Genomic DNA, 27,529 nt, shown 5'->3' with positions numbered 1-27,529 from the left:
ATCTGCAAGAACTGCATGTTGCTTTTGAATCAGCTTGGATGAAAATCTCTAAAGAATGTTTCCAGCACCTTGTTGAATTCATGATGCAAAGAATTCAGGCCCCTTCTGGAGGCAAAATGAGGTCCTACCTGGTCCTAAATAGGTGCACCAAATAAAGTGGCCACAAAGAGACTTGCAGAAGCAAGGCCAATACTATAATTGTGCTTTGCACACTGTATTGTGGGATTTAAAGGGAATATATATTGTATATCTTATTCACAGTAGATAATGAAATTGCTACCTAAAAACTTGTAATAAAGCCTTTTTGTTTGAATTTGACATGTTCCTTGTTATCCCCAGAGGACCCCAAAAGACAGCTGGCAACCTTATAATTAACAGCTCCACCCTTTTTTCCAAGATAAATTTTAGTACTCTGGTTCACTGGTGCACAATGAGGGCAATCTTTTTTTTCAGTTTTTGCTCTTTGTTATTTAAAAGGGCTAATAATTTATGTGATCTGACATTATTGATGAAATAATGGGCTACTGTTGCAAAAATTCCATGGTGAATTATTATTATTTTTTTTACAGTTGTGTGATATAGGATAAACCGGTGTTACCATTATCCCAGGCAGATCCCTTAGGTCCTCCAGCCCAGCCTTTCTGTTCCCAGGGTTGGGGCTACGAGAAGTGAAGGGCTGTTCAGTTTCTGTGGCTCAAGCCTTTGAGACAGCCTGCCAGAGGGTCTACAGGATTTTGTGTCCACAGACAAATTCAGGAAGACTTACCTTTTTAGCATTCCTTTTTTAAAGTGTCTTGTTGTTATTTTTTTGTCTATTTAATTTTTTTAAATTATTTAAAAACACTATACATTTTTTTAAAGAAAAAAAATAGTACTGGATAAAGCGTATGTGTGCATAACCACAGTTTTATTCAGCCTTTGTTTTCTCTCCCTGTTGGGAATCCCTATTCATGTTCATAGGTCTGGATTGGATCAAAATAATGAGATTTACTCCTGGATACGCCATCCAGGAGCACAGTTCAACTTATGTGCCCCTGAGCTTTCAGGGGCCCTAAGCGTTTGCTAATAAAATTCTTCTGAATGTTTTTCTCCAAAGATTTTTATGTTGCCTCAATTCTGCAAAATGCTCCCGTGCTCCAGCACATCTGCTGAGAAACGTGACTCGTAAAACCCAGCAGTGAAACAACGAATGGTCTTCTGACAGCTGTGTGGAGTTCCACTGCTTGTTCAGCATTGCAAAGTGTTTTGCAAAGAATAAAACATCCTGCAGATTTCCTTGGTCACGTTTCTAATGGCCTTATTTTTCCCATGGCGCGCAGGAACTGCCGCCGTGGGCTATGCATGGCAAATTGTGGTCACTCACTCACTCACTCACTCACAGACGACCTTTGAGGGACGTTTTGTGGGACGCATGGGCAGGTGGTGCCAGCTAAAATGTGTCTGCGGAAGTGAGTTGCGCCGTGGGTCTGGATGGTTACGTACTTGTTTTACAGCTGCTTGGTGGATCCCAGTGGATCCTGAATGCAGCAAGGATGCAAAAACAGGCAGTGAGGCCTTCAATACACACAGGCACAATAACAGACAGCCGTGGAAGGCAATAAGTCTGAGTCAGTGGTCCTTAAACTTGTAACCCCAGAACCCCAGTAAAAAAAAAAATCTGTGCACTCCAGTCACTCATCACAGATGAAATAAGCAAACTAATTAGATAACACATACAAATATGTACTTTAATAAAGAATAAATGTACATAAAATGAGTTCAAGCATTTCAGAACTATTTCAAGATGATGTTACAAATGTTATGTTATGATCATCCTTTTCCCCTTAAATTCCTTAAAAATACTGAAATTAATTTGTTTTGGAAAGGCAAAAAATAATTTTAAGACCAGTGTAATATAAGTTGCTGGTGTACAGTAGGGGTTCAAATTATTCCTCTGATTGCTATTCATATTGTTTCTTGCTATGATTGAGTCCCGACCAGCTTAGAAACTGCACTGAATCCTGACCCTTGGTCTAAGAACCATTTATCTGGAAGACTGGAGACAGTGTTTACATAACAGCATTCTTTACATGCAAACAGAGACAAAACATCAACAAAGCACTCACCCTGGAGAATACAATTTTCATACAAATTTCACTCAATGGATGTAATAGAAAATTTGTTTTATTGAATACCTAAAGCTGTACATTGCTTTGGGAACATCTGATGTGTTTAATCATGGGCAATATGCCAGAATGCAGCATTGCACCCAGCCATAGGATTATGTTGTTACACTCCCCTCAGACATCAATGAGTGTAGATGACTCTTTATCATTTGTGTGGAGGGAAATGTTGTAGTTCCCAATTACAAGTTTGTCCAAATCTTAGGGACGTTGGCAGATAGATTACATGGGATTTACTCACTCTTCATGTGTGAATTTTGGTCAACTGCCTGCAGCCTACAACATAAAGTCCAACATAATTGACTCTTCCAGGAATCTATAGTTACATAAGCACTCAAATTCTGCATTTACTGGCCCTCGTAAAGCATTTCATGAGGATGTCTCTGTGTTTGCTAGATGCCTGCAAAGTAAAATATGAGTGCACTTTAACCTTGCCATATGGACAAGCAGCTGGAGAAGATAGAACCTAGAGTACTTTGGTTTTAAAGAAGCAGTTTTATTGTTGCTCAAAACAACATCCAGGTAAAAGAAAACAGCAAACTGATGTTTTTCTTTCTCTTTAATAGGGAATCAAACCTTATTGAGTTTAAAAGATCTCAGCAGAATTTATGATTTTTGAGAGAAATATGAAGATAAATTTGAATGTTGCTAGTAACTGTCACTCAGATAGCTCGATATCAACAAGTTGATGATAACTCAATGACTAATTTCTGCTTTTATTACCAGTTAATTACAATAACATCAGTGAGACAGGCAGTACTAACCAAACAACAGCCTCTTCTCTTCTGTATCACTGATGAAAAACAGTCCGCATCCCCTTTTCAACAGAAGCAACCCACATTTGTTCTCTCAGAGAACTAAGATCTGAAAATATCTCCTTTTATACCCTATACATTTTAGTTCATTTTTTGTCCATTTTGCCAAATTATTTGCTATAATCGGTTGATTGATCTGAAATGAAAGATATTGAAGGAAAGCTTTTCCCTACTTAGAGCAATGTAAATGTTCCCAGATTCTCAAACAGCGTAACTGCTTGCAGTGGGAACTTTAATAAAAAGCCACTGTGCTTCATTGGGGAATAAATCCTTGTTCTCAGGTGCAAACATAAGGCCTCTGAGCTGTATTCAAACTGGAAGGATTTCCACAGTTTTCAACTGGAATATAAGTATAAATAAATATCAATACTGAATGTGGCAAAATCGCACATTTTTGGCTAACATTTTACTGCATTGATGCAAAAAAAATGTGATAGATATTGCTTACATGCAAAACAAATCTCTTTATTATTATGCTTTTTCATTGTCATGCAGTATGGTGAAACAGGACGGAATGCGGTACAGGGAAGTGTACGCTACAGCTAAAAAAATGAATTTGGACTTGGTTTTCAACAGTTGTGTCCAGAGGGTCTGTCTGCCAGTGGGCTCCTGAGCCACAGTGATACATGCAGTAAAGTGAACACGCACACCATGTGCTAACCATGTGTGCATTTACATTAAGAGGCACGCTGGATGCAATGCTTCTCAGATGTGCGCTTTTATGTAATGCCATTGTACTGAGGGGGGTGGGGGGGGGGCTCTTTAGGGATGATGTCCAGCGGCACATAGTACAAAATGGCGGTGGTTTGGCGGCTCACATGGCCTGTAGCACTGCCTACATTTCTTCCCCAGGCACAACACTGGGAAGGTGAAACACATTCCTGCTGGTGTGGGATGATGGAGATCCGTTACTACAAAGCCAGAGCAAAAGATTACAGTTTCTCCCTTGTCTCGCAATAAATCTGCGTCAGGAAAAAGGTACAGGTAAGAATGCCAGGCATACCTTTGAATGGTGCCAATTATAAACGCACCAGGGGCCAGCACCAGGGAGAGAGCTGATATGGCTGGAGCTTCCCAGGGTCTCTGAGGGTTGCATTGTACTATCTGACAACCAGAGTTTCACGGCTGCTGGGCTTTTCTCATTAGCACAAACACGTGCATTGTAAATTACTACACTGTACAGGCAGTGACCCTCACCCCCAGCATGAAGCCACTAGCCTGTTATGTAACCAAATGTTCCAGTTGATGGACTTCCCACTTCCTTTATATGTTTATCTTTGCTTCCTGCCCTGGGGAGTCACAACCAGCATAGACTGAAATGAGGAATATTTTATTCCCTCTCTGGCTGAACAGAAGGGGATCCTCAGGAGAACAAGTGAAATACTGAACTGTGCCTCAGTGGCTACAATTTAAGTAGTGCATTTCTGAAATTGCTGATTTAAAATGCCATAAGGAAGGCTTCACATAAAATGTATTCGCGTACCAGCATGGGTACCACACAGGAACTTCCAGGTTTGTTCATTCAAGTCATAGTTTTGTAGGACTATAATCTATGTTACAACATGGACCTCCAAGTCAAATTGTGCAAGAGTTGAGTAATATTCAAGCTTCCAGGACAGTAGACATGCAAACGGGCAACAGATAATTGAGAATGTCATAACTGATAAATGTAATATAAATATATTTTATCTTTAATATATAAATAAGAAGAAAGTTGGATATACCTAACATTATAAATGTAAGATTCAGTATTTCCTGAAAATGATGTACTGTATCTACAATTTATTTATACAAATATTTTTTTATCAATTCCCGTCTTGAAAATCCATGAACAAATTTGGATGTTTTTTTGTTGCCTGACACATTTTTACAGACCTCTAGTGGTGAGCAGGGATAAAAAAGGCATGCAGAGCTTTCCTTATTTATGACTAGGAAAATAAAAACCACGACTACCCTAATGCAGAAAGGAGGAAGTTGTTTGGATGCCAAAAATATGAATGTCCAGGATCGTCAGACACTCTATTGGACATCAATTGAAAAGCTGTTCCATGAATGATCTGTGTAAAAAAAACTTTGTCATAACCATTTACCTTTGCCTTCAGCTTATGGCCCCTTATTATACTGACAGAACTTATTCAGAAAAATCTTTTCCTTTAAAAAAAATAAATAAATAAAATAACTGTAAATAGACTGTAATGTATTTGCTGTAAACAGTTTTCCTCTTTAATAAACAACGTTATCACATTAGTTGAACAACTGTGGGACTAAAATAGCATGTATGCAATAAGCTAGCTAATGTTTATCGTCTTGAAAATTCCAGAAGGTAGGTGATTAGCTGTAATTTACTAAAGCCAATACAAAAAACGAGTCAGCTAGCTAGATAGATACTGGCTTTGATTAACATTATTGTATCACTTAAACACAACATGAATTGTAAGATGAATTATATGTGAAACATAGCACCCATATTGTCCATTCGTGTGACCAAAATCTGATCTGACTGGATAAGCAGCTGGGAAGCCATATTTTAAAACAAACATCGGTGCCTGAAATCATAAGGCCCAAATATGATGTAGTAGTGATTTGGATGTGCAAAGATGTACTGTGAGGCCACAGACATAGCTCTGCCAGGGGCCCCAAAAATACCAAACACGCCCCTAGACATGTCACAATTCAACCTAAATGCTGAACGTGGAGAGTGATACACACGTGTGGAGCAGCACAATCCATATTACATTATATCAAGTTAGACCTGGAACCCAGATGGTCAGATCTCAGAACCTTGCCATCTGGGAACAGCACTTACTGTAGCAGCGAGAGGCCACATCAGGGACATGGCAGCTTAGACACTGGTCAGACTCTCTGAGGGGCCATTGGTGCAAGTGTGATGCATTTGACACACACCTCCTCTTGCAATTTAACCTCTTCAGTATAGTTCATAGCTTATGTTTGAATCACTTGAGAACCACCTTCAACAATTTTTTTACATGATTAGAAAATATTGGTTATCACTCCGAACTCCATTGCATTCAATAGGCTTATAGCAGAGAAGTGCAAGGCTAACACCAAGTTGGAAGTTGGACTAGGGGTGGATGAAGACTGTAGGATTAACTGATATACCCTTGATATTGTAACATAAACAAATCAAACTTCATGTGTATAGCATATTTTGTATATATATTTTGTACAGAAGTTGCAATGCAATGTGCTTTACATATAATAAGATGGGATTGTATTATACATTGCTGAAAAACGTGCCATATAAATGAAGTCCATCTACCATTTACCAAAAACTCAATATCAGCAAAATCATACCTGAAAAATAGGAAAAATAGGGCAATCAGAAAAATAAAAACAGCAAAATCATACCTGAAAAATAGGAAAAATAGGGCAATCAGAAAAATAAAAACTTAAAAACTTTAAAAAAATTGGATGATATTTTCAGTAATAACATCCAATTGTGCTGTCCTCAGTTCTTCAGGCAGAGTGTTCTACAGCCTAGGGTCAGGGGAACTTAAAGGGGCCTCACTCTATGCTTTGGTTCTGGTTTTGGTGATGACAAAAGGTTGGAACTAGAGGACTGGAGAGATCTGCATGTTAGATACCTTAAAAACATGTCAGGGGCAAGACCATGTGGACTGGAATAACTGGCAGCAGTGCTTTTATGTAAGTTGTAGCTAACCTAGTGGTATTTTGGGTAGACCAGAGAAGAGGCCATTGCAGTAGTCCAAACAGGTAGTGATTAAAATGTGTATTAATTTCGCATTGTCAGCTGGTGAGGGAAAAGGTAATGATAAAAGGTGGTCTTGGTCACATTTCTGATATAAGCCTCAAAGTTCAATTTATGACCATAGAAGACCCCTAGTTTTTTTGCCTGAGGTTTGATGTTTTTAGATAGTTTTTTAGATTTATGTTCTGTGATCACTTTCTCTTTTGGAGACCCAAGTATTTTGGACAAAGAAACTACTCATGGCCTGTTTTTTCCCCCAGACTTTATCTGTCATTGAACATTGTGCATGTGCAGGCCTGTTTTCCCAATTCACCCAATATGAACCCAACGTGGCCCTCCTGGAACAGGAAGAATAGGCGTGTGCACAGCCGTGACCACACCGCAGCCATGCACTCCCACCGAGCTGCAGGATTTCCTTCCGAATGGGATGTGATTTTCCACAGAGAGAAATAAATACTCTTTTCCACGAGCTGTCAGGATGGAAGCAATGCTAGCAGCTAATGGAGCGCACACGCTTCACTGAACGAGTTAACTGTCGGAACGGCTGTCCATGGAATTTCATCTCCTTTGATTTTATGATGTGTTTCATAAACAAATGTGTCAAGTGCCCCAATATTATATGTAGCCATTCTTTTTCAGGTTAATTATTAAATTACCGTACATTTTATTAAAGTCCCGCAGTATGCAGTATACATACAGTATCTGAAATGCGTCTTTAACATGCAAATACTGTATCACAAAAGGAACATCACAAATTCTACCAATAAACTAAATAAATGAATACATTTGATATAAACATTAAAAGCGTTCACATTTTCTGCTTATATGCTCTTTACACATAAACTCCTAACAAAAGGCCTTCATTTGTGCACACTACAAAAAATGGAGCTTGAAAAGGGACTGAAAAATGAGTCAGGCTCTGCGATTTCATGCCTGCTGTTGTTGTGTATTAGCTTTTTAAAACCTATTAATGGAAAATGTTTAATTTTAGTCATGGATACTAAATTTGGTTAACACTAGTATCATGACAACACAGAAAAATTTTCATTTTAAAATCTTCACATACATTATTCGTTAAAAGTACTCCATTCGAGTACATTTAACTCAGATTGACTGTGGTCATTGCAAAGGTGTCATTGGCAGCCTTTTGTTTTTGAAAATCAATTCGCACCTTTGTGAAGCTGAACAAGTTGAGTCCTGTTCACAGATTCTTCTGGATTTGAGAGATACTTATTTCAACTAAACGATAATCTGAATCCTTTGCCAATGACTCACAGGTTTTGCAGCATGGAAACAGCCATGGCTTGTGCAACTGAAACGCAATTACTTTGTTTTTTTCTAGTTCAGCATATTTAACATAGCTATCTCACCTGTATGTACAAACCAAAAAATTATTATGTAAAACATACACATAAAAATATTGGGACATGAATATGTTGGATGTCATCAGGGAGTAACAGGGTGGTTGAATTTGAAGCAGGAGGTTACAAACATAACCCTTGAAGAAAACCATAAACTTTCTGGAAAGTAAACTGTCTTAGAGAAGCAGGCTATAATTAAACTCAACACCTACGACAAATTTGCATCAAGCTGGAATGGCAAATTTCAAACATTTTTGTGAATGTAGCATTTCAGAAAGAAGGCAATAACTAGACTTTTGAATGTGGTATCATCAGTGTTGCTACTTGTCCCAAATTAACCAGGACGTCTCATATTTCAGCCAGAAATGGTCTGTGCCATATATGGACAGCCTGTCATGTATATAGCATTTTAAAGAAGAGCTTACCAAATTTGGGCTGCCATAGAGTATCCATGCACCATAAATCTGCTTAGATGAATAACCAGCCCTATACTGTGACAGATGTTATATAAAATGTGCAATATCAATACAATATTTGATGAGACTTGTGTTTGCTACCACCATTGTTGACTATAACTAATACATAAGATCATGGCACGATATTAAATATTGTCTTCCGAATATGCTTTGTTTTGCCACAATACATTCTTAAACACTGTTCATATTGCTCTGAATAGGTGTGTTTACTAAATAATGTGCAGTGGTCCTCTCTCCAGTAGCTGTTTTCCTCCATATGTTTTTCAGCACTTGCTCTGTGTGGGTGCGTCAAAGGCTGCATTATTCAATGAGAGCTCGTGCTAACATGAAATACAGCAGCATTTTTAGGGTCACAAAAATCCACCTAGAATAAAGTGCATTCCAAAATAGAATATAGAAGAGCAAAGCTCCACATCTGTCATAAATCAACATGTATGCCTTATATGTCAAATCCTCTTCTTTCTCTCTAATCCTCTGGTCTTCTTTAATCTACTTCACACAATTTCTTTCCTAGAACAGAATTCAACAAAATAGAAAACATCATTGCCTTTAAAGGGGCATTCATTGTCTTGCATTCATACTTTCGGCAATCCATAAAATACATGTTCTAGCCTCTTCCACTGTGCAGTATGGGTGGATGATATTGGCAATAAGGAGTGTGCGCCAGGAATGGAATGTGGGATGGGGGGAGTCGAAGACAATCCCTGTCAAAAAGGGCGAAAGCCTCCATTCATCTAATTGTCTTTCATTGTTTCATACTTTGACTCATCCTCATTTAACTCAGACTAAAACATCATCTTGTCACAAAGCAGTGTTGGACGAGGGGGTGGGCAAGTTGGAAAGGAGCAAATGTGGTTGACAGAAATTGCACCATTGATCCTGTGGTGTTTTTCAGACTCAGCACTCAGACTTCCAAATATACACGGCATTTAAAATGGAAGGCGAGTCAATGCCAACTGATGTCAATTTTCTGTCATACTAATTGATTTAGGTTAGAAAAAAATTTGCAATTGCACAGATTTGATGCATTGTCTTTTATTTACAATCTAAATGTGTTGTTTGTACAAAACAAAAATCCCCAGTTAACATATCTGCAATCTCAAAACCACAATAACCTGGCTTAAAACATCCAATAATATAAAGAAAAACAACTCCGCTGTTTTTTCTAATTGTGAATGTTCTCTGAAGAGTATTATAATCTAGCTGCAGTACTTCATAAAACAAATATGTTACAAATTAAATTGTGACCACTCTTTTATGTAATAACCATCATTGGATGTTTAAAACCATTTAAATAAACTACAGATTCAATATCAAAAGGCACACAATACTAATAAAACTAGGCTTTAGATTAATGAAACTATACAATATATATATAATACAGACATAGTCACAAAGTGAACACTATAAGGCTCAAAATCCATTGACCGTCTCCTGGTATTCACATTAAGAATTTTTTAAAAAAGGACATATTCATCAAACAGTAATTGAAATACAAAAAGCTCACAAAAATATATATAGTGACAAATAGCTACACCCCTCCATTAAACACTATGAACCAGAAACTGTATGATATATAAAATGCAAAACTACCAGAAGAAACATATTAAAACATTCCACATCAGTAGCAAGGTGTGGAAAAAACATGTCCTCATGCCAAAAGATACCAGGTTTATGAGAAAAAACAAAGTGTCAAAATGACTGTATGGCCCAAGGCATGATGGCATAGTCTCATCGACCTCAACAAGGTAGCGGCTACAGAGACGTTGAAAGCCAGTATGCACATGCTCTCAAATTCACAAAGAGAAACTGAATGCAGGAGTCATAATTTGAGGGAGTTCAGTGGCTTTTTGAAGTCCACATCAGTAGTTCCCAACCCTGGTCCTGAAGTGCCCCCCTTGTCCACTAATTGTTCTGCAATTCCTGTTAAGTACTGTTAAATATTTTTTTAAATAGACATAATGTCCAATGAGGGGTGATTCACCCTCTTAATGCCACATTATATCAGAAACTTATATTTCTGTTATAAAGAATGAACTTTCAAAACTTTTAAAACTTCAGTCAGTCAGATCAGTTCTCAGACAATGAGTTTAACTCTACTGTAGTAAAGGAGTCATACTGCATTTTGTACTGAGTCATTGATAGACATACAGCTGAACTCAATAATGTCCTAAATGCTATTCGTGTGGACACCTGGACACTGAAACTACATCATTTGCGGAAACTTAAAAATTCAAAGACAAAGCAATGGTGATGAACAAACCTGCATTATGTAAAACAAACAAACAAACAAACAAAAAAACCCACAAAATGATGCAACTTAAAGACATTTGGAGCAGCCTAAATTAATCAGAAGCATGGTTGTAACGAAACCTAGCATACACAAGGCTACTCCAGGACTAGGGCTGAGAACCACTGGTTCATTATCACAGGATGAGAAAACTGAAACTGATCTTCAGTCTACCTTCTCAGTCACATCACAAGAGCTACACATTAACACAACACTCTTTCATACAAAAAGTCGGTTGGCAACAAACCTTACAACCCTTCTCAATTTATTGCACAAAAATGTCTAAATTAATTTACTGAAATATTTAGGCCACTTTTTTGAATCATCATGACTGTACAGCAGCATTTTATTAAGATTATATATATATATATATATATATATATATATATGTAGACCACCTAACCACCTGACATCAGCAAGGTTAAATTTGGAAAACAATGTCAGCAGATTGCCTCTTGCAATTCCCTTATCACACAGAAGTACAGTACTCTTTGTGCTTTGCTCCCTTACTATATGTATAAACCAGATCTTTAATTCAGAGTGGATGCCAAATTGTTTGCTTAAAAAAAGGAATATTACAGGATTTTCCAGCAAGGGGTGATATCTTTTCGAGTGATATAAAAGTTTAGGTTATATTACCCCATAGTCAACGTGAACCTATCAGCTCTAGAACACTATCAAGCACAGCTAAGCCATCAGTGTAACGCAATGAGCACAAGGGCGTCGATTCTGGGTTCTTCAGTCACTCAAACTGCAAACCCACCCCATTCGTGAGGTGAGAATGTTGATCCACTACGGCAAGTTTTTTAAAACTAGAAAGTGCAACTAAGAGCTGCAAAGAGCGGTCATAAAACAAGCGACTGTTCAAGAGAAGGAAAAAAAAACTTCTTAAAAATGCAGTAACTTTCAGCATCTGGAATATATATATATATACTTTTTCAATAAATCACAAACAAGCAGGAGTGGCGAGTCATAAACACGTCTTTCACTTGGAAAAATGTTTTTCTCAGTCACATTCTGATATCAGTAACCCTACTTATGCAACCTCTGCTCTCCAGTGTATAATCATGAATAATTATAAAATGTCAAACTACATTCACTCCACAATTCATGTACACTTTGCTTTACCACTGGAGGATAGGGTAAGGAAACATACAACAAAACAAATAAATATTATTAGAAGTTAAAAAAACAAATGCCAGAGGCCATCACTGGACCATATGCCAAAGCTATTTTGTTGTTAATAAACTGGCTAAACAATTAATGCTTACTACAAGCTATTCGTAACTGAAAACAAGTTTAGGTTATACATTTAGTGTTTCCCATCTATTTTGATGAATGTGATTTGATAAATATTAGAGCACATTTAATATACCCGGAGCTACTTTAATTATGACTGTACAATTAGGATTTCCACACCACACTTCAAAACCAACTAAAACAAGTCTGTATACTGTATGACACAAATCACTGAAATTAACCATCCAACTTTTTTTGACACTTTTTTAACCGTTAGCTCAAATTAGTTTTTAATGTACGTGAATTTGTTCAGATAGAGGGTTACACATAAGTCTGTTTCCATTTGTACATAATAATAAGCTTGCTGTCCACACACACACACACACACACACACGCACACACAAGTTAAGGGCCTTATCACTCAAACATTAACCCTTGAAAATAGTTGCTGATAAATGCTTTATTTATTTTTTTATTTAACCAGGTAAAAGTGATTGAGAACAAATTCTCATTTACAACACTGACCTGGCAGTCACTGCTTTCAGTTTCATCCTCCACAATATAACAGCTACACTCTCCTTAGTCAACCTTTTGAGTGGTTGACAAAACTTGTCAGTGATGTGCAAACTTCAGTACGATGGTAAATGAATAAAAAAAGATAATCTTGTACAAATGGTATATACTGCGATATACTGAAAATGTGGGTTTTAGTGAAAATACAGCGATAAATATATTTCACAGCAGTTTATTTTTTATATATCTATCCAAAGTTTCAGCAATTTGTATGTTTGTCCATATTTTGGAGTGTTGCAAAATAATATCCAGACAAATACCTTTCATTTCGATATATTGCAGCATATTTCATTTCGGTATGGAGGAGTGACAGGAAGTCACAGATATTCATAAAATAAGTTCACAGTGGGCCAAGCACTAAAGTTCTAGAAGGTACAACTTCAAAATGATATGATGCAACATCTTCAAATGTTATTTTGTTCCCATTGGCAATGCGATTAGCCAATCCTCTCTCCTCTGATGAGACTCTAACCTTGTCACAGAGTTCTGTAGGAGGCAGAATCACCCAGTAGGGTGCTGTGCTGAACAGTCTTCATTTCTCTAAGACATATCTCAGTTCAACATTTCCCCATTTATGCCACAAACAATGCCACATCAGTACAGCAACACCACCCCTGGCCGTTAACACTAGAGCCTAGGGACTAGACACACAGGACGCAGTCTCTACACCCCAATATCTCACCCCCCCCCCGGTCTCATGCCTTAAAACGGCACAGTTGCGGAGGAGAAGGAGCCAAGTTAGGACCACGGGCACCCGTCACCCGTGGCATCGAAGGTCTGAGAGGAGGGGACCGCAATACTCCGGTTTTCTTGTGATGAGAGCATGATGCCAATTTTCAAGTTAAATCACATTAAAACGCCATTTAAATACTTACGTTTCGTTTAAGTATTTATACGTGGTTCATATTCTTAGGGAAAACACGCGCACACATACACACAATTCACAACTGTCAACAATATCCAACAGTGTTTTCACACAAGTCCTCATTACAAGCTGCTAAATTTTTTAAAATGCAACATCAAGTCTGTTTTGCAGCCACGGCACTTTAAAATAATGTACACCACAGCACTTATTAAAACAGTCATACACAAAGAGGAAGAAAACAAAATAATAAAAATAAAAAAATTCACACACAGGACCAAGCAGAAACAGGCACAAGGAAACAGAACAGAGATACTTGTTTTCGGTCAGTGAGGGTTTTGACCTCTTGTTTTCTCGGTACTTGTGAAGATTAAAGAGACTTCAGGCACTTTCCAGTGGCAGGGCATTGGGTTGCAGGGGCGGGGTCGGAGGGGGAGCGGACGTCCTCACTCCACCGTGGTGGAGGCCAGCTCCTCCTTCACCTCCTGGGGGAGTCTGTCCTCAGGAGCGCCCAGAGATCTGCCGCCGGGCTGGATCTTTGGCTCTGGGGTCCCCGCCTGCTCCGCTTCCTCCGCGTCCGCCTCGTCCTCCTCCTCCTCCTCCCTGTCCGTCAGAGGCCCCGGGGGGCTGAGGGGGAAGGCGGCGCTGCAGTTCTGGGTGGAGGAGACCTGGGAGATGACGGGCATCTGGACGGAGGCGGTGCTCTCGAACCCGTGTTCCGCCAGGTCGTAATGCCCCAGGGCCTCCTCCTGCACCTGGCTCAGGTAGTCGGGCACGAGGAAGTCACTGCACACCCACGCCACAGCAGGCCAAGGGCAAACACACAGAGCGCCGTTGAGAACAATCCCTTCCTCCCCCTCACACGTGCAATGCAGGTCTCATGGACGTGGAATATACCGGAAATATATCTCAGTAAGATACATTATAAGATATTCCAACAAATATACTAATAATCATCACTTTCAAATACTGCAATATATTAAAATATGCATTGTTATAAAATATTTATATTATATTTATATCTATATAATAGTTATATTTTCCAAATTCTGTGCTGTATATTCCATTTCCATGAAACGTGTGACAGCAAATCATCATTCACATCTAACTGACAGCTGCCAGAAGAAATGACAGCTTTTAAGATGTTCTAATGGTAAAGGCAAGATTTAAAAATAGATCCTTGGCTTTCAATAGAATTCAATTATGTTGAAATATGAGCCTTTGAAAAAAAGTCATATTTTGCATTTTTTTGTTTCATTGTGACATAATAAAACTTAATACAGAGTAAAATACTAGAGAATACATGTGAATGTGGTAAAAGGACAGAAGGGCCATTGTATCAAACTCTAAACAGTTCCACTGCTTCAGAACAAATCTATTGTACTGCCATAACATCAAGCATAATAACATGAATTAAGCTGAGAAATTGAACTCCTTGTGTCAGGTACATTTCTGTTTCATGCAGAACATAAAGCTTAAGTGACGTGTGAGTTGCAAAAATGAACACAGACTAAGGTATTAAAAAGGGGGAGGGGGAAATAGACAAGGAAAATGAAACCATATAAAGAGGGTAAATAGCACCCTTCCAGAGGTTCTGGCACGAGCCCGAACGCCCAGACTGATTACAGGCACTGTAAAACATGCAAACAGACAATCTGATCTTCAGCCAAAGAGATCCAGAAATAACACAGTAACCGTCCTGCCCGATTAGCACCGGTCTCTGGTTTATAGTGTTTGATAGAAACTTGGAGGACATGGCAGCTCGCAGGGTTATTCAGTGGCCATAAAACACTTTGTTCCCCATTAGTGTTCACTTCTCAGTGTTCACAGCATGGGCCCCGCGCTGGAACAGCGGTGCTATGTAGACCGTGAATTATGAGACATCCGGCCAACACGGGATCGCATTCGTTACACGTGACAAAGACTGAACGTCTAGCCTGAAAATCAGATTCTGAAACACAGGTGCTGCTAAAAAGCCGTTATTTCTTCCCTTCAGAATTAATTCTCCAAAAAATAAACAACATGGTGGAAATTCAAGGACCTTTTACTCTTGAATATTGCCAGAATGGGAGGAAACTGAATATAAGGCCAATGAATGTTAGTGAAACTGTCAACACCAACCTATAAAAGACAGTATAACCAGGTTCTTATTAGCCATGTATTGCTCTAAGCAATAGAAAATCTAATAATGACAATAATAATAATAATAATTATTATTATCATCATGATGACATTCAATTGCTTTTTAGCATTCATTCCAGTATCCTTCTAATTCTGTAGCCTTGGAAAATGGCTGTCCACTGGAGTAAAAGTGACAGTGAGTGATGGCTATGACTACCCCACTGTGAGTGGGGGGGTAGGCATGTGATCTGGGTGACTAGTAGCTCTGGGTCTCCATATGACAACCCCTAAAACAGCAGGGCTGCGGCCCTGACAGACTCTATTTCTACAGTACATCAGGCAGATATGCGTCCGCAAGGGCCCGCAATGCTATGCTGCAACTGCCTATTCATCTCGGGGTGTCAAGCTCTGCTCCTGGAGGACCCCAGAGTCTGTTTTTTTGTGGTTTCCTTTCAGCAAGCAAGTCAATTTAAGCCTTGGAAACAAGGTGTGAGGACTCCTTAGCCAAAATAATGCCTTAAGCGAACCACTTATGTTCTGAAACGGACCAAAAAGCAGCAGACACCGAGCCCTCTGGGACAGGAGGCTCCGCCCCCGGTTTATCAGATCAGGCTGGATCCCAATCTGGCTGGTCTCTGAACAGTATGTTCCTTCGGCCATTGTGTCTGCACAGCCATTCTAACATCCTTTAAAAACACCACTTCGTTCCAATCCGAGAGAAGCAACGGCAAAAACTGAACATGTATCACAGCGCTGAGTGAAAATCATACGTCAGATATTAATGCTTCATGTGTTCTGTGCCATTTCACAATTTAGAAAACAATGGCACGTCCAATCAGTATGAACTTATTAGCCGGTATGTGCTAGATACGCACACCAGACTAAAGGTAGCATAGAAAAAAATTAATATCGAGAAGGTACAAATGAAATGCAAAGAACACAGTGACACGCCACTAACATATGGAATGATTTTCACCAGCCAAGCGACTTTGCATGAGTTTTTAAAAATATACAAAACAAAAAGAAAGTGTATTCTGCCTGGTGTGCTGTGGAAGGGTGTGTGGAAGGGAGGGGAGAGTGTAATTCCCCGGACTCCTCACCTGCTCTGGAAGTAGTTTGCTAGCTCTGACGCCTCATGGTTCAGACTCCTCAGGTGTACGATTAAATTGCCGGAGTTGGTAAACATAGCGCCGCACGTTTTGCACTCGTACACCCGCGGCTTGCGGATAATGTGGCGGGAGACCCTCATGTGGTGCTTATATTCACCGAAGGAAGTGAAAGTGGCGCTACAAATCTGGCACCGGAAACAGCGTTTACCTTCGTGCTTCAGCCGGTGCATCTTTAAGGAGTACGCCCGTGTGAACTTTTTTCCACAGCGATCACACTGGAAGGGTTTTATGCCTGTCAGACAGATGAAGAAAGAGAGAGCGCGTGGGTTTGTAAATATACAAAGACTTTCTTCACAAGAATATCCCTTCCGGGAACAAAATACTTTGAATATACATATAAAATATACCAAAACGTTAACATTTTTTTTTTTAAAGTAAATGCTAAAAAGAGAAAAAAACAGAACCATTTGAGAACATGGACCAAACCTCATGCTGAGAGAAGTTAAATTAAGAATCCACAACCATTAAAGACAATTAATAGTCATGACCCACTTTCCCACTGATTACAGTCTGATAGTAATGACACACTTTTTTAAGTTAAAACCAAAAAGGACCCTACTAAGACATCACCTTTGCCCATTTTGCTCAAATCAAAACTAGAGCAACCTCTTTGCTAGTACTTCATACTAATTTCAGCATCATTTGAAAGTCACAGCATCACTACGCATTGTTGCTGACCATGTTCATCCCTTTATGGCCAGATTGGCCACAGTCTACCCTTTTTCAAATGGATACCTCCAGTAGGATAACGTGCCACAACATGCATAATCTCAAGCAGGTTCCACGAACATGACAGTGACTTCAGTTTACTCTAATGGCCCGCACAGTCCCCAGATCTCAATCCATCAGAGCACCTTTGGGATGAGGTGGACCTGGGGTTCGCAGCATGAATGCGTGGCCGAAAAATAAGCGGGAACTGTGTGATGCCATCGAGACAGCACACCACCTTGTTGAATCCATGCCGTGAAGAATTCAGGCTGTTCTGGAGGCAAAAGGGGGTCCACAGCCCTTTTCTTCTAAAGCCCATTTCAGAGCCTGTGAGTAACTCACCTGAGTGGATTAGCATGTGCTGCTTTAGGTTCTGGATGCGTGTGAACCTGACTCCACATGTGGGACACTGAAAAGGCCTGTCTGGTCCATTGGTGCCAGGCCTTGCTGAGGGGCTTATATAAAGGTGGTAGGGGTACTGAACATTTTCCAACCTGGGGGAAGAAAAAAAACAAAACAACAGATACTGTGTTAACTATGTAATATTAGTTATCAGTTTCATGACCAACCCCACCCCTGCATCAAAATCACATTATATATGTTTGAAATCATCATCACTCAAACTATGTTTCTTTTTCATTGACATTTCTAGGTGGACTGAAAATTCTCATCAATGAGTATTCTTATTTTCTTGCATTCTTATATACACTCACACTGAATACAAATAAACAAGCCTCTGACTACAATTAGTTAAACCCATATGTAGTCAAATATATCTGAGTAGTAGTGACCTAACCAGCTTGATTTGGCATCACGATGACAACCTGATTTTCTTGACTTGTGGGAGTACCCTGGAATGTATAGACAATTCATACTGAACTCATACAGATTGTGACAAGGAGCCAAGGGCATCAATACAGCATATGAAAAGCGTGAAAAATCAATGCATATTCTTTTCACAACAGAAGAGCAGTTTTTCCTACCTACATCTGGTAGTAATTTGTCAAAATCTTAGGGTATTACACATCATGCTCTGGGTGTTTGCACTATCGTCTGCTGAGAGCAAAAAAGCATTTTTTATTTTTTATTTTATTATTTATTTATTATTTTTCGGACAGAAAGGTAAGCTTCAGGTAAAACTCATTTGCCTTCCCATTCCATTTGGAGTGGCTAATTGTACTAAGGAATTGTGTCATTGCTATGCCATTTCCAACCTCTTTTATTCAAAATTCACAAAAATTGAATTCCCACAATACCAATACACAAAGGTTTGGCTAAATACTAAATTCTGACTGGCTGTGAATTTTTTTCTATAAATGCCTGGCTATGAAGTAGCACCTGCAAAAGTCCAATCAGTGTTCTAAATTAATACTCATGCTAGTCTGACTCGATAAATAAAGTGGAAATTTTTAAGAGCAAGCAAGCCAACAGTTACAATATCATACTTGCAACTTGATGTCCATGAATGACTGCATATAGAGTAGCTAGCATAGTTACAGCTAGACGGTGTAGTTTAGGTTCTGTTTTGAATATCATTCAATAGTCGGCTAGCTAGCTATCAATGATAACAAACATGCTGTGAGAACATTGACTTAAAACCAAACTGAATTTTAATAATCAGCAACCCGGTTGGGGTCCTAGAAAGACGCTTTCGTAATGTCCCTTGGACACTGTCCCGCTTATACAACGGCTTACCAACAAAATGCCTAATTGCAAACAGAACATGCTTTTCAAAATATATATTTGCTTTATTCTGTTCATTATTATTCCATATTAAACTATCATGGCATCACATGACAAAACGAGATACAGTAAAGTCTGTATAAGGGAATTTTGATGCTGTTCAAGTGTAACTTTACCGTGCAGTTTGTGGACCTCTGAGTCCCATAAGTTTGAACTAAAGCTCTTATTTCAGTATTTTTTTAATAGAATGTTTTATTTATTTATTACAAAACACCATCTAGAAAGCCTGGGAATACCGAATGTCAGTGAACATCATGATATTTTGATGTTTGGGTAGGGTATCTCCTTAGATGCACCCGACCCAGGCAGGTCAAAGCTACAGTATATGACTCCACACACGCCAACATTCATGGGTAATAATGCCCTCATGGATTGAGACATTTGACAGGCTAAGTAACCACCTTTTGGCCTTAAACTGGGGATATAATGAGATGGGTACAGAGGCCACATGCCTGCAATAGAAGGTAAGCCCATTACCTCTCATCGTCTTCCGCGTGGCCTGCAGAATTGGATGTACCCTGAATTGACGGCAACCCTTCAGCAACTCCTTCATCAATTGAACCTGTGGCACACAGACGATGAGTACATGATAAATCTAAACACACTTTTGCATTCCGCCTTCTCAGACTTTTTAGTGTAAACACAAAAATACAAAAGAGCCAAAAAAAACCCTCAACATATCTCAGTGTACCAGAACATTACCAACAGGCCAGGAGAAAACATATTGGCTACACTTAACCTCAATGCAGAACTGTGGTATGCTTACTTGTCAATTGATAGGCTTTGCTTATTTTCCCATTAATTACAGACAAGAATAGTAAGTGCTTTACCAGCCTATACATGAAACACAACATAACACCACATCCCTTTGTCCTGTAAACGGTTTCCTAAACCATCTACCAGCATTCTAACTAAAAATACAAAAGCTGGCCTCTTCTATTTGTCAGATCATGACAATGAACAACCCTTCAGAATACATCACTTCCAAGCTGCTGGCTTTTTGAGTATTTCTGTCCAGCTTTCATGCAAATATTTGTGTGATGACAGTAAAAAGGAAGTAACATCAGACACTGATAAAGAAAGTGACATCAAGAAGGAAGTGACATTGGACACAATGTAGGAAATGACATCAGACCTGGGTAACTGACATCATGGGAGAAGACAAACCTATGGAGGAGGACTGTGGGCTGATTAGGAGCTCCTCCTGGACTTGCTCGCTGCCAGGAACGGTCTGTTGGTCGCTAAGGGAGCTCTGGGAGGCGCTGACAGCCTGAGAGGCCTCCTCGTGCACCTCCTCATCGCTCAGCCGCTCCACTTTCACCCGCACGTCCTCCTCGGCCTCCAGCGGGGACGCCACTGCCTTTGGGCCCTCGCAGGCGAGGTAGTCGGCCAGCCCTCGGGCCACGTCGGAGGGCCGAGCCTGCTCCAGGCCACCATGAGGGCTCCCGGGAAGTTTGGTGGGTTTCTCTGACTGGAAGCGCCGATCAATCCCGAAGGGGAAGGTCCAGGGGAAGGCCAGGGAGGAGGAGTCAACTGGAGGAACGGCAGTCTCAGCGAAGGAGGAGGGCAAGGGGTTGGGAGCCTGTGGGGAGCCCGCTCGCCCACCGCCACTGCACTTGCTGAGCGGGCTCTCGGGTGACATGACAACGAAACTCCGCCTCTTGCGGCGTGACTCCCGCCCACTTGCCAGCGGGAGGAGGGGGCCGGGCCGCTCCGCTACGCTGCACTCAGACGAGACCGGAGACAGGCTGCCCTCCAGGGGCGTCAGGGCGCGGCCCGTGGGGCCATCGGGGGGGCCCGCAGTTTCCTGAACCTTCTCTTGAGCTGCAGCAGAGGCCCCGGCGTTCCACAGGATGCTGGACTTCATGAACTCGGAGCAGGTGCTGGCCACGGCGAACATCTGCATGTAGCTGGCGGCCGCCAGAACATCGATGATGTTCTCTGTGCTGATGGAGAGGGTGGAGGTGTAGGCGTACTCCAGCAGGGGGGTGAAGCCGCTCACGGTCACGTGGTGCAAGTCCAGCACAAACTTGTCGGTCCCGTCTGGCAACCCCGCCAACTTGGCACGCAGGAACTCGCTGCAGCAGGCCAGCACCACCTTGTGCGCCATGAAGATCTTGTCCTGCACGCGGATGGTCACGTCGCAGAAGTGGCCCTCGTTGCGCAAGGCGTTGAGCTTCTCCAGCATCTCCTGGCTGTGGGTGGGGGAACTGTGAGTAAATGTTTTGACGCCCATATCGAAGAGTCCGTTTCACCTCCTGCAGACGGGCTATGAGGGTTCACCTGAAAAGGCAATTAAGATTGGTCAACATTCACTGATAACAATCAATTTCCAAATGGTTCCCAAGCAATGGCAATGGTACAGGCTACACATTAATACTGAAATTACCAGTACTAAGGAATGTTAATTTTTTAGACTTGTACTCATATGACTTATTGTTTGAAATGTTCAATATTCTATTACTTGCCCTGCTGACTGACTCTGAGTCTTTCTCAGTGCTGCTCCAGGAATCAGGGTTGATTTACAGAATTTTTACTTCATAAATTTTGGAATAACTATAAATTTAATATAACCATTTGTTAAAGTTAGAGATATTAAGCTAACTTGTTAAGTTATTACCTATCGATTCCAATGCAGGATGTTTCACTAGCTAGCTAGCAAATCAATGTCAGCAAGCTAGCGAAAAATGGACTTTGATTTCTAATTTGCTATTGGCTGCGATTACCTATGTAATGGAAATAAAGTTTTTGTTATTGTTTGTCTTTTTTTAAACAGTAAAGAGAAAGCAGATACTTAATCAATGTAGAAATTTTGGAAATCAATGTGGGCTTTTATACAATTGATACAGAAATTTGGTGGCTATTTTGCATCCAAAAGTCACAAAAATGTATGAAGTGAGCTCTCAAACTCAAAATTTGGTCCCCTCTGACACCTGCCTTATGAGCGACCCCTCCAAAAATAAAAAATAAACCAAGTGGAAGAATGTCAATTTTGGATACCTCTGGTAAAATAAAGTTTAAAATAGATTTGACTGTTTATGTACAAACCCCAACACAAAATTTATTTTTCTATAAGGTTCCTGTAAGTGTTGTATCGTATGTAGACATAATAAAAACTATTCTGTCAAAATATAAACTTTGTACGATACCTTGTTATGCAATTACTACAATGGAAACAAGTGGTCATGCTTTTCGATCAATGCCATCTGATACAGTCCACCATTTAGCCAAACAAAACAAAACCATAGAGCATGGTCGCTGAGGCACAGCTGTATAAAAATAAAGAATGACTTCTTAAACACAAGCCTGACAGTGTGTTGATAGTACAGAATAATTCTAAATGAGGTCCAATTAAAAAAGCACATACATGCCCCGAGGGCCAGTCAACTGGTCACTGAATGCCAAGACAATTAAGAACAAATACAGGAGAAAGGCTATGAGTAAGTGACTAGGAAATACATCTTACTTTTTTGATGGTTATTTGCCCCTCACATATTTATACAAGGCTTTATTAAACAGTTTATAAAACAGTGCCTTAACTGGACAAGCCAGGTGGCTGATCTGGTGAAGACAATGGATGTTCTGGTGAACAAATGAGCCCCCAGTCTCGAATCCAATCCATGCCAGTGCCAACTGTGGCCTGTAGCACAACTGGTAATCACACCCCACTAGGGATAGCGATTCAGTTCGTTTGGGGTGCATGTTTCATTGTACTCTAGTGACCGCTGGTGGACCCGGTACCCGAGGACTGCTTGCCAAACCACACATGAAATCCTCCTCTGACTCAGCTCCATGTGAGCTCAGCTGTGGGCTGCAGTGTGAAAAGAAGCTGGCAGGAGACAAGTCTCAGAAAACCGCACAGCTCTACACGGATTAGCAAATGCATCATTATTAATGAGGCAAACTAACTTTAAAAGCAGTACTTAAAAACTGTGCTACACATAAAAATCAGGACATAATCCTTAATTCTGTTAAATAAACCAAAGAATGGACATGGAACAGCGACCATTCAGACCGTCAATTGTACCAAAACATTTTAATTGAATATAAAACAATCGCCACTGAGATTTCAGTACATTACAATATTTATTGCAAAATATGCACAAAAACTTCAAAATGGCTTCATTAATGCAATCAGTCTTAACAATCTTGAACTGAGTGGATGCTTCACATTGACAGAAGTAGTACATAAATGACAAATGATTAACATGCAACATCTTGGTTTTTCCACAAGTCGTGAAAGACCAAACGAGTGAACCAAACAAACTCTTTGTAAAACAGAACCAAAACATGCGGCCCACTAAAAGGAACATTATGTTCCCATCACTACTTCCAAGCTTGTGGCCATGTTGTTACTTAATGTCTACGCATGAGCACGCTCTTCCTTGATTGGCTAGTTTAAATGGGTACGCATGAGTGAGTAAAATGGGATCATTCAGAAGCAAGACGTAACGTTTTTAAACCAGGAAAAGTTTGATTTTTCGCACACATATTTGCAATTACATATTCAAACCTTAATTTTTAACAATATCATTTTTTCCTATTCAAAATATGTTTGAATATAAAATCTAAATTTTACAGACCAAGTGACCACTGTGGAAAAAACAGCAGTGCTGTAAAGTAATCACAGGATTAGGCCTGTGAGAGAACACCTGTTTTTCTAAACTACTCCTTTCAGAGAAAATGAAAACTCCTGACAGAAAATGTCTTCCCCTGCCTACTCCTTACAAGCAAATCCTCTTGTGCAGACAGGCAAGCTTCTCCTTTACAGCAGCTATTGTGTCACATCTGGGAGTCAGCTCCACTCCGGTTGAATGGAGTTTCCCTGGATGCTTAGGCGCACCCAGTCCTCAATCACAGTTAAACTGAACCTTCCATTCTGACAGTATTATCACAAGGCTCCCTGCTGCTGTACATGGTGATAATTCTTACTCACTGAGCCATTTCTCTCCCTCCCCTGTTTCAAGGTTAAGAAAATAGTCAGAACTACCATTCTAAAAAATAAAAAATGAAATACCTCCCTGGCCCTCGCTCTCTGTGAGCAAAGGCTTGCCTATGAAGCTCTTTTAAGTCCACATTAGGCATGAAAGCACCATGAAAATTGTACTTTAACTGTAGGAAATAAGTAAACAACAGCAAGGGTCTCTTGCCCCATTACACACAGTGCTAACACAAGAGTAGACGGGGGTGCAACTTCAGCCTGTTTGATCAGGCTCACTAGTTAAATATAGCTTCATACTGCTGAGAAGAACTTAGAAACAGAAAGGTTTTCATAACAGAACTGACAGCAGGTTGAAGCAACATCACTGAGGGTTAAACAAATGTGTTTATACTGTACATTGATCCAGTAACGAAATACCAGTTAACTGCAAGGCAGTCAAGTGAATTTGATTTGCTGTGTGCTGCTGAAGTTGAACATATCTGAGAGGTAGTATGTACAGTAAAACAATGGTACTTTAAAATTTAACTTTAAAGTATAAATTGTGGTAACACAACAGAAGATGATCTTTAAGTAGAGAGAATGTAGTTTGTGATTATATTAATTAGCATATTAGCATAATTATACAAATGACTGTACCTGTGGTGTGCAGTAAGATATCAGAGACCCTGGACAGGAAACGACAGACATCACACCCCTACACGTCTCAGTTCCACACACACATACACATGACGAACAAAAGTTTCTGTTTCCAGCATTTCAGTACAAAGGACTCTACAGGTATTTAAAGGTATTTAGAGTGATCGTTCACACTGATGATTTATAGGGCTTTTATTTCATCTTGAAAGGTGATATTACTCTTCAACTATACATGCTTCGTAATGTTGAATTCAATTTGACAGGGTTGAAAACCTAAAAAAAACCTGTCAAATATACAAGCACGAAATGATAATAGTTCATGAGTGACTGTATTTCCTTTCTACTTACTGGCTATTGGTTAAATTTCCAATTTAGTTCAAAAGTTCCAGTTCCAAAGCCACTGACACACAGGCATAACTGTATTATGCATGCATATTCATGCCCACATCCAACTCCATGGTGAAGTGAGTTTGGAATTGGAATGTAATTTTAAAATATTTACAGTCTATGTACCTTCAAAGTTTTATCTCTGAATGAGTTTGATTATTGTACAGCAATTGCAAGCTTTTCTTTATTAACATGATTAAATGTCTTACAAACATCCTAGTTTGTTGAAATATGCCTTAGAAATATTCTCCAATATATATTCTCATGTATAATCAATATAGCTACCAGCAGCGCTGGGAAACAGGTTGTTATGGAATCAGACCTGAATTATTCTGTTAATGAGAATATTAATTGAAATATTTCTAAGACATATTTCAGCAAAACTGGCATGTTTGGAGGACAATGTAAATATTTTTAAATTCCAACTGCAAATTTTTCTGAAATGTGCCTCAGAAATATTCTTATTTAAACAGTGGGTAGTCAGTGTACTCTTAGATTTGGGAAACCATGTTGTTAGGACAACTGAGCTGAATTCTTGTGTGAATTACAATATTTCTAAAAGCATAGCACATTTAATCAAAACTAGCATGTTTGGATTAACAACACATATATTTTTAAATTCCAAACTCCCATTCTAACGTGTCCCCTTTAGACATATTCTCATTTACATTGTGGGTAACCAGTAAACTCGTGACCTTAAAAAAACACGTTTTAACGCATGGCGACATGTGGAGCTAGATCAGGGCAAAAGGTTTCGTAAACGTATCAAGAGACTGTGAAGTTGCACATCTTTGAAAATATGACAAGTGATATGTTTCTCTTAACATCGATGAATAATGACTGAAAGAGTGAAGTGTCGGCTGGCTGTGAAAATGATTCTGAGGTCTTCCGGAGCGTGAATGCTGGCGGGTTAGCTCAGCACCGCCACGCTTTAGGAGGGAGACATTAGGGGCGGGGTTTCACACTGAGCTCTCCTTACTTTGTTTACAATGCATTTCACATGCAGACGCGGTGTTGACGGCATGATCTCTCCCGTTGCTCCAACAACACATCGGATGTGGCTCTTTTTTACTAGAATGAATATGATTCTCCGTTATCACATTCGGAGAAAATTAGGCCAACGACATTTAAAAGGCTTTATCAGCAACAAGAAACGACCAGTTTTTGAAGCGAACGCAGCTAAAATGACAAGGAGCTTAGGCTACAAAACATTGCGGCTCCCCGAGCTGACATACTACACAAGTAATTTAAAAAAGCGTTTCCCTACTCAGCTTTCTCCATTGATCATACACTGATCATAGCTCGCCCGCCAGACTTCGCTACCCAACGTCAGTATCTAGCTGGACTAGTTAGGTGGATGCTTAAGCGTTAGCAAGCTAGCTATAGCAAATAAGCACCTAGCAGGATTTATACGCGCGCTCTGCTGCACCATATATTCAACACAAATATTATTTACATTTGTTTCTGGTATTTATCTCTTCCAACCAAAAGTAGGGCGGCCCGGCCTATCGTCCAACTGCAAAGCCTCGGGTTTGTAGAGCGAGTCAAATGCGAACGTAAATACACCACACTCACAGCAGTGGAGCTCGCAGGCTTGGGGCTGCTTTCTTTCGCCGATTAAAGTCCCATTTCTCAGTTAATTTTCAAGTTTATCGCACCGATAGAGCTTCAGAATATGTTCTGCGTAATGTTCCCCCGTATTGTAGAAAGTCTTAGAAACCGATAGAAATTGTTAGAAAGTTTACTAAGGCCCGTTCCGCTTCGTCTTGCTTCTTTGTCCCTTCAGATATTTTTTTGCACTTTATTTTTGTCCCACAATGCATCGCGCGGTAAAATCAAATACCAACTCCACAGTTAGCCAGATAGCTAGCTAGCTAGTAAGGTGACGACTGTTGCTGTAGGGGGGGATGGAATTGAAGACGTTCAGTACAACGTTACGATTGTGTAATACGATTTTAATAATGCAGTGGAACATGCGGACATATTTATGAACGCACGCATGATTAAACACCTTTACATGCCATATTAATCTTGTGCAGTTTCTGAAGTTTAGAAAAAGCACGCATGTCTTTTGTAAATTAATGAACATAAAAAATGCAGTTCTACCAAATATACATGTAGTTGGAGGAAAGTAACATTTATAAATACCTGCAGAGGAATGTGTCCTAGTTGTGATACAAAGCACACATCATCAAGTAATCTGTCATTGGACAAACTGGCAGTCACTCCCCTTTAACCTTTTCACAGTAACTGATATAGTTTGGAGCAATAATATGTTCTTTAGGCACAAGATGAATAAAAAAAAAAAACATTAG

General features: G+C 39.8%; 1 protein-coding gene across 3 annotated transcripts; it reads right to left on the bottom strand.

The window, feature by feature from the left end:
* Window positions 1–9,563: 9,563 nt before the first annotated feature.
* On the bottom strand, window positions 9,564–27,041 carry LOC135263475 (zinc finger and BTB domain-containing protein 44-like). 3 transcript variants are annotated; one of them, XM_064351516.1, is made up of 6 exons: window positions 26,671–27,041; window positions 20,417–21,532; window positions 19,727–19,811; window positions 17,849–18,000; window positions 16,730–17,030; window positions 9,564–14,294 (listed from the first exon to the last, which is right to left on the bottom strand). In XM_064351516.1, the coding sequence occupies exons 2-6, from the start codon at window positions 21,483–21,485 to the stop codon at window positions 13,955–13,957; spliced, it is 1,947 nt and encodes a 648-aa protein (XP_064207586.1). In that variant the 5' UTR covers window positions 21,486–21,532; window positions 26,671–27,041; the 3' UTR covers window positions 9,564–13,954. The 3 variants fall into 3 exon arrangements, with proteins under 3 accessions (XP_064207586.1, XP_064207585.1, XP_064207587.1); XM_064351515.1 differs by having other exon boundaries at window positions 26,790–27,041; XM_064351517.1 differs by having other exon boundaries at window positions 14,128–14,294; window positions 16,947–17,030; window positions 26,790–27,040.
* Between the last annotated feature and the right edge of the window lie 488 nt (window positions 27,042–27,529).

Source organism: Anguilla rostrata, chromosome 9, assembly GCF_018555375.3.
Source record: "Anguilla rostrata isolate EN2019 chromosome 9, ASM1855537v3, whole genome shotgun sequence".
Lineage (NCBI taxonomy): Eukaryota > Metazoa > Chordata > Actinopteri > Anguilliformes > Anguillidae > Anguilla > Anguilla rostrata.
This window is presented reverse-complemented; position numbering and strand designations above follow the sequence as displayed.

Excerpts from the sequence above, each read along its gene's own strand:
- LOC135263475 (XM_064351516.1), bottom strand. The coding sequence starts at position 21,485 with ATGGGCGTCAAAACATTTACTCACAGTTCCCCCACCCACAGCCAGGAG. Across the intron at positions 19,812-20,416 it reads CCCACAGTCCTCCTCCATAG|GTTCAATTGATGAAGGAGTT; the intron begins GTTTGTCTTCTC and ends TGTGTGCCACAG. Across the intron at positions 17,031-17,848 it reads GCACATGCTAATCCACTCAG|GCATAAAACCCTTCCAGTGT; the intron begins GTGAGTTACTCA and ends TCTGTCTGACAG.